Consider the following 14131-nt stretch of genomic DNA (forward strand, 5'->3'; position numbering starts at 1 on the left):
GTGAACGTATCTCTTCAAGCCTCCACAGCCCTGTCTGATCCCCAGACCCCCTCCACAGCCCTGTCTGATCCCCAGACCCCCTCCACAGCCCTGTCTGATCCCCAGACCCCCTCCACAGCCCTGTCTGATCCCCAGACCCCCAGCCCTCCACAGCCCTGTCTGATCCCCAGACCCCCTCCACAGCCCTGTCTGATCCCCAGACCCCCTCCACAGCCCTGTCTGAATCCCAGACCCCCTCCACAGCCCTGTCTATTCCCCAGACCCCCTCCACAGCCCTGTCTGATCCCCAGACCCCCTCCACAGCCCTGTCTGATCCCCAGACCCCCTCCACAGCCCTGTCTATTCCCCAGACCCCCCCACAGCCCTGTCTGATCCCCAGACCCCCCCACAGCCCTGTCTATTCCCCAGACCCCCTCCACAGCCCTGTCTATTCCCCAGACCCCCTCCACAGCCCTGTCTGATCCCCAGACCCCCACAGCCCTTCCACAGCCCTGTCTGATCCCCTCCACAGCCCTGTCTGATCCCCAGACCCCCTCCACAGCCCTGTCTGATCCCCAGATTCCCCAGCCCCCCACAGCCCTGTCCCCAGACCCCCCCCCAGCCCTGTCTGACCCCCCCTCCACAGCCCTGTCTGATCCCCAGACCCCCTCCACAGCCCTGTCTATTCCCCAGACCCCCTCCACAGCCCTGTCTATTCCCCAGACCCCCTCCACAGCCCTGTCTGATCCCCAGACCCCTTCCACAGCCCTGTCTGATCCCCTCCACAGCCTTGTCTGATCCCCAGACCCCCTCCACAGCCTCACTGTGACCTATCACACACAGAGGTGTGTATGTCAGCTAATTTAAATGAGTCTCACTGAGTGTGTGTGTGTGTGTGTGTGTGTGTGTGTGTGTGTGTGTGTGTGGCCCCCTGGGCTAGTGTTACGTATTAAACCAGAAGGCTGGGAGAGAATGATTCTCTTCTCTCTATTAGCTTTGGCTTGCTGCATCCAGCGAGGCACGCAAGACCTCATTCAGATTATTCTTTATAACCTGGTTAACCACAGGGGTAAACAACAAGACATTCAGATTACTCTTTAAAACCTGGTTAACAACAAGACCTCATTCAGATTCTTTATAACCTGGTTAACCACATGGGGAAACAACCAGACCTCATTCAGATTACTCTTTATAACCTGGTTAACCACAGGGGTAAATAAAACATTTATGACAATTCAGTTTATAATTAAGTATAAAGTGGTAACGAAATGATAATATCAAACTTTTATTAGATAAGCAGAGAATACATTGAGAATGAAAAAAAAAAATCAATTTGTCTCTTATTTTATTTATTTTTAAATCAAAAAGCTAAAACTAAAACATTTATCAAAAAAAACCTCCATGGAGAAAAGAAAGATACACATCCAAATGCTCTCCAGTTATTGCTTGAGTCAAGAGTAATAAAGTGATAGAGAGAGATGTGTTTGCGTCGGGTGGAAAGGCCTATCTGATCATCTGATCTGCACCTACACAATACTGTATCATATCATATACGACACATAGCGGAAATACCATCCAACACCCTCCCCACCATCCACGCAATCATAAAACATGGTAGAAAGACATTGTATAAAAATACACAGGGGATCTCGCGTCACAGGTTGGGGGTCAGGGGGTTCAAATAAGAGGGTCAGAGGTCAAAATGATTAGTTTGAAGAGAATTAGATTTTACAATATTAATGAAATCCACCGTCCCATCTTATACCAACACTGGAATAAAATCAAATGAATTAGAAACGCCCTTTACTTGGTCTAGTTGCTGCCCCCCCCACCCACCCAAATCACCTTATTTTCCAGTAGAGAAGTTATACAGTAGGCTAGAGACTTATCAGAATGCAGTTGTTTGAATGAAAAAAAAGAGACTGGTAGAGAAAGAGTGAGCTTAAGAGCCTCTTGTGTGTGTGTGTGTGTGTGTGTGTGTGTGTGTGTAGTGTTCAACCTTAGCGAGCCTGCATAGCAACACCACATCAAACTAGACAGCTGACTAGGCCAGGGAAGGAAATAAGAAATGCATTCAACCCGCCCCTCCCCCGAAAAAAAATGCGCCCTTTCTTTTTTGACTAGATTAAAAAAGAAGCTCCAACCGTCTACACATTACAGTTGATCTAGCCAGCTCCATCAGCATCTCAACCTTCTAGCTCCTCCACCTCTCACCACACTGACTGACTGACTGCTCCATCTCTAGATGCTATCCATGGCTTTGAACTCGCTGAGGGCCTGGACAGGGTTGATATGTTTCTTGTGGGATGACCTCTTGACCTAAGAGAAGAGATGATAATATTTTATTGTATGTTCTCACAGAAATGTGTCCTGCATCATTAAATCCAGCAGCATAACACCCTGTATCCCACTGTTGGTTTGCCTCTGAAGCTAAGCAGGGTCGGTCCTGGTCAGTCCCTGGATATGAGACCAGATGCTGCTGGAAGTGGTGCTGGAAGGCCAATAGGAGGCACTCTTTCCTATGGTCTAAAATAAAATATCCCAATGCCCCAGGGCATTGATTGGGGACACTGCCCTGTGTAAGGTGCCGTCTTTCAGATGGGCCATTAAACGGGTGTCTTGACTCTCTGTGGTCACTAAAAATCCCATGTCACTTATCGTAAGAGTATGGGTGTTAACCCCGGTGTCCTGGCTAAATTCCCAATCTGGCCCTCATGGTCACTTAATCATCCCCAGCTTCTAATTGGCTCATTCATCCCTCTTCTCTCCCCTGCAACTATTTCCCAGGTCGTTGATGATAGTATGTTCTCAGTATGTTCTCAGTTAATTTACCTGGGGGGGGGGGCAGTTTAGAGGAGCTTTAACATTAATCACATTACCTTGTTGTTGGATCCATCTTCCTGTTTCTCTCTCTTGACCAGGGGTTTCTTCTCTGGGGCTTTCATCTTCCAGGAGATAGCAGGCATGTTGAGGGACTGCATGGCCATGGACTTCTGGTACTTAGTGGAGGCCACGTAGCTCGCCTTGACCGTGGACACCACCGTATTCATCAGGTTCTTAGCTGCCTGGATCAGAGACATGGCACTGTCCACCTGGAGGGAGAGGGGGAGGGGGGAGGGTAGGGGGGGACGAGGGGAGGGAGGTAGGGAGGGACCCCCTCCAGGAGGGGAGGGAGGGGACGAGGGGGACGAGGGAGGGGGAGGAGACGGGGGGGAGGGGAGAGGGGGGGACGAGGGAGAGGGGGGACAGGGGGGAGGGAGGGGACAGGGGAGAGGGGGACGAGGGGGAGAGGGAGGGAGGGAGGGAGGGAGAGAGGGGAGGGGGACGAGGGAGGGGGACGAGGGGAGAGGGGGAGGGGGACGAGGGGAGAGGGGGACGGGGACGGGGGGAGGGAGGAGGGACGAGGGGAGAGGGGGAGAGGGAGAGGAGGAGAGGGGAGAGGGAGGGAGAGGGGAGAGGGAGAGGGAGAGGAGAGAGAGAGAGAGAGAGAGAGAGAGAGAGAGAGAGAGAGAGAGAGAGAGAGAGAGAGAGAGAGAGAGAGAGAGAGAGAGAGAGAGAGAGAGAGAGAGAGAGAAGAGACAAGGTTAGCCAGTGCTTGAGGTAGAAGTTGTCCTCTTAAACCACAGCTCTAGGATCAGATAACTAACTATCTCCCAGGATAACCTTGGGAACATTATACAGTATAACCATATAGATGCATCCCAAATGATCCCTGGTGAAAAGTAGTGCACTATTATCGGCATTAGGGTGCCATTTGGGAGCACATTCTATCTGACCCCAGATCAGCAGTTAGAGACAACCTGTATTTCCACCTGCATGTTTCCCACCACCACCCTCACTGATCAGAGGGACACGGAGTTCATATGATCCTATGTGTCTGGCTTTAGCCAATGTCTCAGGCTACATCCCCAATGGCCTCCTATTCCCTATATAGTACACTACTTTTGACTAGGGCACATAGGTCAAGAAGGCCTAAGGCTCTGGGTCAAAAGTAGCACAACTATAATAGGGCATAGGTTGGTGTTTGGGCTGCAGCCTGAGTGTTACTGTACTGTATCTGAAGGTGGGTAATACCTGGCTCTCTAGGAATGCTTGGGAAACCTCCTGTAAAAGGGAAAAGGGAGAGAGGGAACTTGAACGTTAATAGTTGGAACTGTAGAAGTCAAGTGCAACATGATGGAGCCTCGGGGGTAAAGGCTTCAGAGCAGGACAAGGCCGCAGCCGGGTGACTGTTGTACATCCAGCAGATTGACCATGTGGTGAACAGGGTATACCTGAATAACATGCAGCAGATTGACCATGTGGTGGACAGGGTATAACATGCAGCAGATTGACCATGTGGTGAACAGGGTATAACTGAATAACATGCAGCAGATTGACCATGTGGTGAACAGGGTATAACATGCAGCAGATTGACCATGTGGTGAACAGGGTATAACTGAATAACATGCAGCAGATTGACCATGTGGTGGACAGGGTATAACATGCAGCAGATTGACCATGTGGGAACAGGGTATACCTGAATAACATGCAGCAAATTGACCATGTGGTGAACAGGGTATACCTGAATAACATGCAGCAGATTGACCATGTGGTGAACAGGGTATAACTGAATAACATGCAGCAGATTGACCATGTGGTGAACAGGGTATAACATGCAGCAGATTGACCATGTGGGGAACAGGGTATAACTGAATAACATGCAGCAGATTGACCATGTGGTGAACAGGGTATAACATGCAGCAGATTGACCATGTGGGGAACAGGGTATACCTGAATAACATGCAGCAGATTGACCATGTGGGGAACAGGGTATAACATCCAGCAGATTGACCATGTGGGGAACAGGGTATAACATGCAGCAGATTGACCATGTGGGGAACAGGGTATAACATGCAGCAGATTGACCATGTGGGGAACAGGGTATAACTGAATAACATGCAGCAGATTGACCATGTGGTGAACAGGGTATAACTGAATAACATGCAGCAGATTGACCATGTGGGGAACAGGGTATAACTGAAATGAGTCCAGAGCAGTACCAGGGTTGTGCTCCAAATGGAACCTATTCCATTCATATCTTGCCCCCAGAACAGCCTCAATTAAAAATCGGGGAACGGACTCTACAAGGTGCAGAGGCATAAAAATGGCCGACATCCTGAGGTATTCCTTTAAGCCAGTAATTAAACTACTGGGAGAAAGGACTGTATTTTGGGACACTCGTCTCTTAACAAGAAAACAGGAAAAAGAAAAAAAGAGAAGGGAAGCCTTTATATAAATGTTGTGTCCAAAATGACACCCTATTTTCTATTTAGTGCACTACTTTTAACCAGAGCCCTATGAGCCCTGGTCAAAAAGTAGTGCACTAAGCAGAGAATAGGGTGTCATTTGGGACTTTTATAATACTGTTATTATTTCTTTCATCTTATTTATTTATTCTGCATCAAACACCGGCTGTAAATCATTAGTTAATGGGAAGCTATTTCTTGGGTTATTAAGTTTAAATTCAGCTATTCAATGAGGCCAGGAAAGATTAAATTACAGTTTTGCATTGAAATTGACAAAAGCAACCTGTGGATAAATTCAGAGCAAATTTTTAACTGAAAGGAGGATGAAATGTGTATTTAAAAAAAAAAGTATGACTCACTAAAGAGTAAAATACATTTGTTCAGTTGGTTGGGTTAAGACTTCTCATATCAAGGAAGGAAATCTAGGTGAAAATATTACCTTCGTTATTAAATGTTGAGTTGTTTCAAAAAAGGTCAGACTGTCTACTTTAACGCACCGACACAAATGGCACCCTATTCCCTATGTAGTACATTACTTTAGACCGGGGCCCTATTCCCTATGTAGTACACTACTTTAGACCACAGGAGTATGGGCTCTGGTCAAAAAAGGGGCATTATATACGAAATAGGGTGCCATTTGGAACATATTCCTAGGTTACTATGAGGTAACAGAATGTAGATGAACCCCTAGGTTACTATGAGGTAACAGATTGTAGATGAACCCCTAGGTTACTATGAGGTAACAGAATGTAGATGAACCCCTAGGTTACCATGAGGTAACAGAATGTAGATGAACCCCTAGGTTACTATGAGGTAACAGATTGTAGATGAACCCCTAGGTTACTATGAGGTAACAGAATGTAGATGAACCCCTAGGTTACCATGAGGTAACAGAATGTAGATGAACCCCTAGGTTACTATGAGGTTACTAAAAGCTAGACTAATGTAGATGGAAGATAGATGTTTTGGAGCACATTTACATGGTAGGTTATCTAACGTGATAATCATCATGCTGATCAATGCTTTACCCATTACCCAGGCAGATCAATGCTTTACCCATTTCCCAGGCTAACAAGGCGTTACCCATTTCCCAGGCTAACAAGGCGTTACCCATTTCCCAGGCTAACAAGGCGTTACCCATTTCCCAGGCTAACAAGGCGTTACCCATTTCCCAAGCTAACAAGGCGTTACCCATTTCCCAAGCTAACAAGGCGTTACCCATTTCCCAGGCTAACAAGGCGTTACCCATTTCCCAGGCTAACAAGGCGTTACCCATTTCCCAGGCTAACAAGGCGTTACCCATTTCCCAGGCTAACAAGGCGTTACCCATTTCCCAGGCTAACAAGGCGTTACCCATTTCCCAGGCTAACAAGGCGTTACCCATTTCCCAGGCTAACAAGGCGTTACCCATTTCCCAGGCTAACAAGGCGTTACCCATTTCCCAGGCTAACAAGGCGTTACCCATTTCCCAGGCTAACAAGGCGTTACCCATTTCCCAGGCTAACAAGGCGTTACCCATTTCCCAGGCTAACAAGGCGTTACCCATTTCCCAGGCTAACAAGGCGTTACCCATTTCCCAGGCTAACAAGGCGTTACCCATTTCCCAGGCTAACAAGGCGTTACCCATTTCCCAGGCTAACAAGGCGTTACCCATTTCCCAGGCTAACAAGGCGTTACCCATTTCCCAGGCTAACAAGGCGTTACCCATTTCCCAGGCTAACAAGGCGTTACCCATTTCCCAGGCTAACAAGGCGTTACCCATTTCCCAGGCTAACAAGGCGTTACCCATTTCCCAGGCTAACAAGGCGTTACCCATTTCCCAGGCTAACAAGGCGTTACCCATTTCCCAGGCTAACAAGGCGTTACCCATTTCCCAGGCTAACAAGGCGTTACCCATTTCCCAGGCTAACAAGGCGTTACCCATTTCCCAGGCTAACAAGGCGTTACCCATTTCCCAGGCTAACAAGGCGTTACCCATTTCCCAGGCTAACAAGGCGTTACCCATTTCCCAGGCTAACAAGGCGTTACCCATTTCCCAGGCTAACAAGGCGTTACCCATTTCCCAGGCTAACAAGGCGTTACCCATTTCCCAGGCTAACAAGGCGTTACCCATTTCCCAGGCTAACAAGGCGTTACCCATTTCCCAGGCTAACAAGGCGTTACCCATTTCCCAGGCTAACAAGGCGTTACCCGTTTCCCAGGCTAACAAGGCGTTACCCGTTTCCCAGGCTAACAAGGCGTTACCCGTTTCCCAGGCTAACAAGGCGTTACCCGTTTCCCAGGCTAACAAGGCGTTACCCGTTTCCCAGGCTAACAAGGCGTTACCCGTTTCCCAGGCTAACAAGGCGTTACCCGTTTCCCAGGCTAACAAGGCGTTACCCGTTTCCCAGGCTAACAAGGCAGATCAATGCGTTACCCGTTTCCCAGGCTAACAAGGCAGATCAATGCGTTACCCGTTTCCCAGGCTAACAAGGCAGATCAATGCGTTACCCGTTTCCCAGGCTAACAAGGCAGATCAATGCGTTACCCGTTTCCCAGGCTAACAAGGCAGATCAATGCGTTACCCGTTTCCCAGGCTAACAAGGCAGATCAATGCGTTACCCGTTTCCCAGGCTAACAAGGCAGATCAATGCGTTACCCGTTTCCCAGGCTAACAAGGCAGATCAATGCGTTACCCGTTTCCCAGGCTAACAAGGCAGATCAATGCGTTACCCGTTTCCCAGGCTAACAAGGCAGATCAATGCGTTACCCGTTTCCCAGGCTAACAAGGCAGATCAATGCGTTACCCGTTTCCCAGGCTAACAAGGCAGATCAATGCGTTACCCGTTTCCCAGGCTAACAAGGCAGATCAATGCGTTACCCGTTTCCCAGGCTAACAAGGCAGATCAATGCGTTACCCGTTTCCCAGGCTAACAAGGCAGATCAATGCGTTACCCGTTTCCCAGGCTAACAAGGCAGATCAATGCGTTACCCGTTTCCCAGGCTAACAAGGCAGATCAATGCGTTACCCGTTTCCCAGGCTAACAAGGCAGATCAATGCGTTACCCGTTTCCCAGGCTAACAAGGCAGATCAATGCGTTACCCGTTTCCCAGGCTAACAAGGCAGATCAATGCGTTACCCGTTTCCCAGGCTAACAAGGCAGATCAATGCGTTACCCGTTTCCCAGGCTAACAAGGCAGATCAATGCGTTACCCGTTTCCCAGGCTAACAAGGCAGATCAATGCGTTACCCGTTTCCCAGGCTAACAAGGCAGATCAATGCGTTACCCGTTTCCCAGGCTAACAAGGCAGATCAATGCGTTACCCGTTTCCCAGGCTAACAAGGCAGATCAATGCGTTACCCGTTTCCCAGGCTAACAAGGCAGATCAATGCGTTACCCGTTTCCCAGGCTAACAAGGCAGATCAATGCGTTACCCGTTTCCCAGGCTAACAAGGCAGATCAATGCGTACCCCGTTTCCCAGGCTAACAAGGCAGATCAATGCGTTACCCGTTTCCCAGGCTAACAAGGCAGATCAATGCGTTACCCGTTTCCCAGGCTAACAAGGCAGATCAATGCGTTACCCGTTTCCCAGGCTAACAAGGCAGATCAATGCGTTACCCGTTTCCCAGGCTAACAAGGCAGATCAATGCGTTACCCGTTTCCCAGGCTAACAAGGCAGATCAATGCGTTACCCGTTTCCCAGGCTAACAAGGCAGATCAATGCGTTACCCGTTTCCCAGGCTAACAAGGCAGATCAATGCGTTACCCGTTTCCCAGGCTAACAAGGCAGATCAAAGTGGTAGCCATTTCTTATCATTCAGCGGTAATTCTCACACATAGTTCTCTAAAACAGATGGAACAGTGGAGAGAAGGCCAGGTGTGAGTCAGAAGAGCCCTGGGTGGGATTTGAACCCATGCTGACTGGTATGGGTGTACCGCGGTCAGCGGCTCTAGAAGCAGGACACAGCATAGAGTGTTCGTAACACAGTGTAAAGCTAGACTACACAGCATGTATAGTGTTATTAACACAGTGTAAAGCTAGACTACACAGCATGTATAGTGTTAGTAACACAGTGTAAAGCTAGACTACACAGCATGTAGTGTTCGTAACACAGTTGGCCACATGTATGTATAGTGTAAGTAACAATAAATAATTTTTAAAAAATGAAAAGCTGAAATGTCTTGAGTCAATAAGTATTCAACCCCTTTGTTATGAAAAGCCTAAATAAGTTCAGGAGTAAAAATGTGCTTAACTCACATAATAAGTTGCATGGACTCACTCTGTGCGCAATAATAGTGTTTAACAACTACTTAATCCGTGTACACCCTAGACATACAATTATCTGTAAGGTCCCTCAGTCGAGCAGTGAATATCAAACAGATTCAACCACAAAGACCAGGGAGGTTTTCCAAGGAATCACAAAGGGCACTCATTGGTAGATGGGTAAAAATGAGGAAAAAGCAGACCTTGAATATCCCTTTGAGCATGGTGAAGTTATTAATTCTACTTTGGATGGTGTATCAATGCACCCAGTCACTATAAAGATATACAGGCATCAAACCCAACTCAGCTGCCGGAGAGGAAGGAAACCACTCAGGAATTTCACCATGAGGCCAATAATGACAAACAGTTAGAGTAACAGTCCTGAGCAGTGCAGTAGTTTAAGGCACTGAATCTCAGTGTTGCAGTGCCATCAAAGCCTGGTACTCGTATCACCACCAGCAGTGACCGGGAGTCCGATAGGGCGGCGCACAATTGGCCCAGTGTCGTCCAGGTTAGGGGAGGGTTTGGCCGGGGGCGCTTTACTTGGCTCATCGCGCTCTAGTGACTCCTTGTGATGGGTATGCAAGCTGACTTGGTCGTCAGTTGATCGGTGTCTCCTAGCGTCCAGGTTAATCGGGCACCTGCAAGCTGACTTGGTCGTCAGTTGATCTGTGTCTCCTGGCGTCCAGGTTAATCGGGCACCTGCAAGCTCACTTGGTCGTCAGTTGACCTGTGTTTCCTGGCGTCCAGGTTAATCGGGCACCTGCAAGCTGACTTGGTCGTCAGTTGATCGGTGTCTCCTGGCGTCCAGGTTAATCGGGCACCTGCAAGCTGACTTGGTCGTCAGTTGATCGGTGTCTCCTGGCGTCCAGGTTAATCGGGCACCTGCAAGCTGACTTGGTCGTCAGTTGATCGGTGTCTCCTGGCGTCCAGGTTAATCGGGCACCTGCAAGCTGACTTGGTCGTCAGTTGATCGGTGTCTCCTGGCGTCCAGGTTAATCGGGCACCTGCAAGCTGACTTGGTCGTCAGTTGATCTGTGTCTCCTAGCATTCAATCGAGTGGGTGTTAAGACACATGGACCTTCACCTCTCCCGATCCCGTTGGGGTGTTACAGCGATGAGACAAGATCGTAAATGAATATCACGAAATTGGGGAGAAAAGGGAGGTACAAAATATAAATATATTTTTAAAAAAAAACTGTTAAGAGGTTAATGGCTGTGATAGGAGAAAACCGAGGCTGAATCAGAACATATTCCAAAACATGCATCCTGTTTGCAGGAAGGCACTAAAGTAAAACTGCAAAAACAAAATTGACAAAGAAATTAACTTTATGTCCTGAAAACCTAGTGTAATCTTTAGGGCAAATCCAATGTAGTTCCACTTCATATTTCCAAGAATGGTGGTGGCTGCATCATATTATGGGTATGCTCATCATCATTAAGGATTGGGGAGTTGTTTAGGATGAAAATAAACAATAGATTTAAGCACAGGCAGTCTGCTTTCCAACAAACACTTCCTTTCAGCAGGACAACAACCTAAAACACAAGGCCAAATATACACTGTTGCTTACCAAGACGATATTGAATGTTCAGTGGCCTAGTTATAGTTTTGACTTAAATTGGCTTGACAATCTGTGGCAAGATCTGAAAATGGCTGTCAAGCAATGATCAACAAGCAACTTGACAGAGCTCGAGGGATGTAAAAAATAATAATGTGCAATCCAGGTGTGCAAAACTCTTAAGAGACTTACCTGGCTCTAACCACTAGACTACACATGTAAAGTGTTAGTAACAAAGCACATCAGTTCTTACCCCAGAGACCACGAGCTCTCCTCCCAGGTTCTGGACCTCTGCTTTCACCTTACTACAGATGTTGAGCTGGTGGCAGTACAGAGCAATACGCTGCAGGTAGGCCAACAGGTCCTGCTTACAGGCTGAGTCTGGACACTGGAGAGACCGAGAGAGAGACAGAGAGAGAGGCAGGGTTAGACTAGGACATAAAGGCAGTCTGGACAGAGCACATAATGGAAGGTAAATGCAGTATGTGAATACGTCTCCAGATACCCCAGTCATCAGTCAGCACAGACAGAGCGGCAGAGTATTGGTGGTGGTGGTGGCAGTGAGAGTAATGGTTGTAGTGGAAATGGTAGTGGTGGCGGTAATGGTAGTGGCAGTGATAGTAATGGTTGTAGCGGTAATGGTAGTAGTGGTGATGGTGATCGTTGTGGCGATGATCGTGGTGGCGGCGATGATGATAGTGTGGTGGTGGTAATGGCGATGATGGTGGTGGTGGTGATGATCGTTGTGATAGTGTTAGTAGTGGTGACAGTGATGATGGTGGCGGCGATAGTGGTGATGATGTCAGTGGTGGTGTTGTGTATGGTGGTGATGATAGATGTGATAGTGGTGATGATGATGATAGATGTGATAGTAGTGATGGTGGTGATAGATGTGAGTGGTGTTGGGGATGATAGATGTGATGGTAGATGTGATGGTGGTGATGGTAGATGTGATGGTAGATGTGATGGTGGTGATGGTAGATGTGATGGTAGATGTGATGGTGGTGATGGTAGATGTGATGGTAGATGTGATGGTGGTGATGGTAGATGTGATGGTAGATGTGATGGTAGATGTGATGGTAGATGTGATGGTAGATGTGATGGTAGATGTGATAGTAGTGATGGTAGATGTGATGGTAGATGTGATAGTAGTGATGGTGGATGTGATGGTAGATGTGATAGTAGTGATGGTGGTGATGGTAGATGTGATAGTAGTGATGGTGGTGATGGTAGATGTGATAGTAGTGATGGTGGTGATGGTAGATGTGATAGTAGTGATGGTGGTGATGGTAGATGTGATAGTAGTGATGGTGGTGATGGTAGATGTGATAGTAGTGATGGTGGTGATGGTAGATGTGATAGTAGTGATGGTGGTGATGGTAGATGTGATAGTAGTGATGGTGGTGATGGTAGATGTGATAGTAGTGATGGTGGTGATGGTAGATGTGATAGTAGTGATGGTGGTGATGGTAGATGTGATAGTAGTGATGGTGGTGATGGTAGATGTGATAGTAGTGATGGTGGTGATGGTAGATGTGATAGTAGTGATGGTGGTGATGGTAGATGTGATAGTAGTGATGGTGGTGATGGTAGATGTGATAGTAGTGGTGATGGTGGTGATGGTAGATGTGATAGTAGTGGTGATGGTGGTGATGGTAGTGATGGTGGTGATGGTGGTGATGGTAGTGATGGTGGTGATGGTGGTGATGGTAGTGATGGTGGTGATGGTAGATGTGATAGTAGTGATGGTGGTGATGGTAGATGTGATGGTGGTGATGGTAGTGATGGTGGTGATGGTAGATGTGATAGTAGTGATGGTGGTGATGGTAGATGTGATAGTAGTGATGGTAGATGGTAGATGTGATAGTAGTGATGGTAGATGTGATAGTAGTGATGGTAGATGTGATGGTAGATGTGATAGTAGTGATGGTAGATGTGATAGTAGTGATGGTGGTGATGGTAGATGTGATAGTAGTGATGGTGGTGATGGTAGATGTGATAGTAGTGATGGTGGTGATGGTAGATGTGATAGTAGTGATGGTGGTGATGGTAGATGTGATAGTAGTGATGGTGGTGATGGTAGATGTGATAGTAGTGATGGTGGTGATGGTAGATGTGATAGTAGTGATGGTGGTGATGGTAGATGTGATAGTAGTGATGGTGGTGATGGTAGATGTGATAGTAGTGATGGTGGTGATGGTAGATGTGATAGTAGTGATGGTGGTGATGGTAGATGTGATAGTAGTGATGGTGGTGATGGTAGATGTGATAGTAGTGATGGTGGTGATGGTAGATGTGATAGTAGTGATGGTGGTGATGGTAGATGTGATAGTAGTGATGGTGGTGATGGTAGATGTGATAGTAGTGATGGTGGTGATGGTAGATGTGATAGTAGTGATGGTGGTGATGGTAGATGTGATAGTAGTGATGGTGGTGATGGTAGATGTGATAGTAGTGATGGTGGTGATGGTAGATGTGATAGTAGTGATGGTGGTGATGGTAGATGTGATAGTAGTGATGGTGGTGATGGTAGATGTGATAGTAGTGATGGTGGTGATGGTAGATGTGATAGTAGTGATGGTGGTGATGGTAGATGTGATAGTAGTGATGGTGGTGATGGTAGATGTGATAGTAGTGATGGTGGTGATGGTAGATGTGATAGTAGTGATGGTAGTGATGGTAGATGTGATAGTAGTGATGGTGGTGATGGTAGATGTGATAGTAGTGATGGTGGTGATGGTAGATGTGATAGTAGTGATGGTGGTGATGGTAGATGTGATAGTAGTGATGGTGGTGATGGTAGATGTGATAGTAGTGATGGTGGTGATGGTAGATGTGATAGTAGTGATGGTGGTGATGGTAGATGTGATAGTAGTGATGGTGGTGATGGTAGATGTGATAGTAGTGATGGTGGTGATGGTAGATGTGATAGTAGTGATGGTGGTGATGGTAGATGTGATAGTAGTGGTGATGGTGGTGATGGTAGTGATGGTGGTGATGGTGGTGATGGTAGTGATGGTGGTGATGGTGGTGATGGTGGTGATGGTAGATGTGATAGT

The 14131-nt window shown here is 47.4% G+C and overlaps 2 protein-coding genes across 7 annotated transcripts in view; both read right to left on the minus strand.

Moving 5' to 3' along the window:
- Positions 1–1248: 1248 nt before the first annotated feature.
- Positions 1249–14131, minus strand: part of ctnna1 (catenin (cadherin-associated protein), alpha 1) — a 226794-nt gene continuing 213911 nt past the window's right edge. For 5 of the 6 annotated variants that reach the window (XM_042326140.1, XM_042326139.1, XM_042326138.1 and 2 more), the window contains 4 exons: positions 11326–11460; positions 4054–4083; positions 2859–3071; positions 1249–2298 (listed from right to left, as the gene is read on the minus strand). In XM_042326140.1, coding sequence (XP_042182074.1) covers positions 2221–2298; positions 2859–3071; positions 4054–4083; positions 11326–11460 — 456 coding nt within the window. In that variant the 3' untranslated portion in view covers positions 1249–2220. The remainder of the gene's footprint in view (positions 2299–2858; positions 3072–4053; positions 4084–11325; positions 11461–14131) is intronic. The other variant, XM_042326141.1, reaches the window with a different exon arrangement.
- LOC121846955 lies at positions 4120–5136 on the minus strand. Its single transcript, XM_042326145.1, has 2 exons — positions 4698–5136; positions 4120–4652 (listed from the first exon to the last, which is right to left on the minus strand). Exons 1-2 carry the CDS (start codon positions 5134–5136, stop codon positions 4120–4122), a joined length of 972 nt encoding a protein of 323 aa, XP_042182079.1.

This window comes from Oncorhynchus tshawytscha, linkage group LG08, assembly GCF_018296145.1.
Source record: "Oncorhynchus tshawytscha isolate Ot180627B linkage group LG08, Otsh_v2.0, whole genome shotgun sequence".
In the NCBI taxonomy this organism is placed as follows: Eukaryota; Metazoa; Chordata; class Actinopteri; order Salmoniformes; family Salmonidae; genus Oncorhynchus; species Oncorhynchus tshawytscha.

Excerpts from the sequence above, each read along its gene's own strand:
- LOC121846955 (XM_042326145.1), bottom strand. The coding sequence starts at position 5,136 with ATGTCGGCCATTTTTATGCCTCTGCACCTTGTAGAGTCCGTTCCCCGA. Across the intron at positions 4,653-4,697 it reads TGTTATACCCTGTTCACCAC|ATGGTCAATCTGCTGCATGT; the intron begins ATGGTCAATCTG and ends CCTGTTCCCCAC.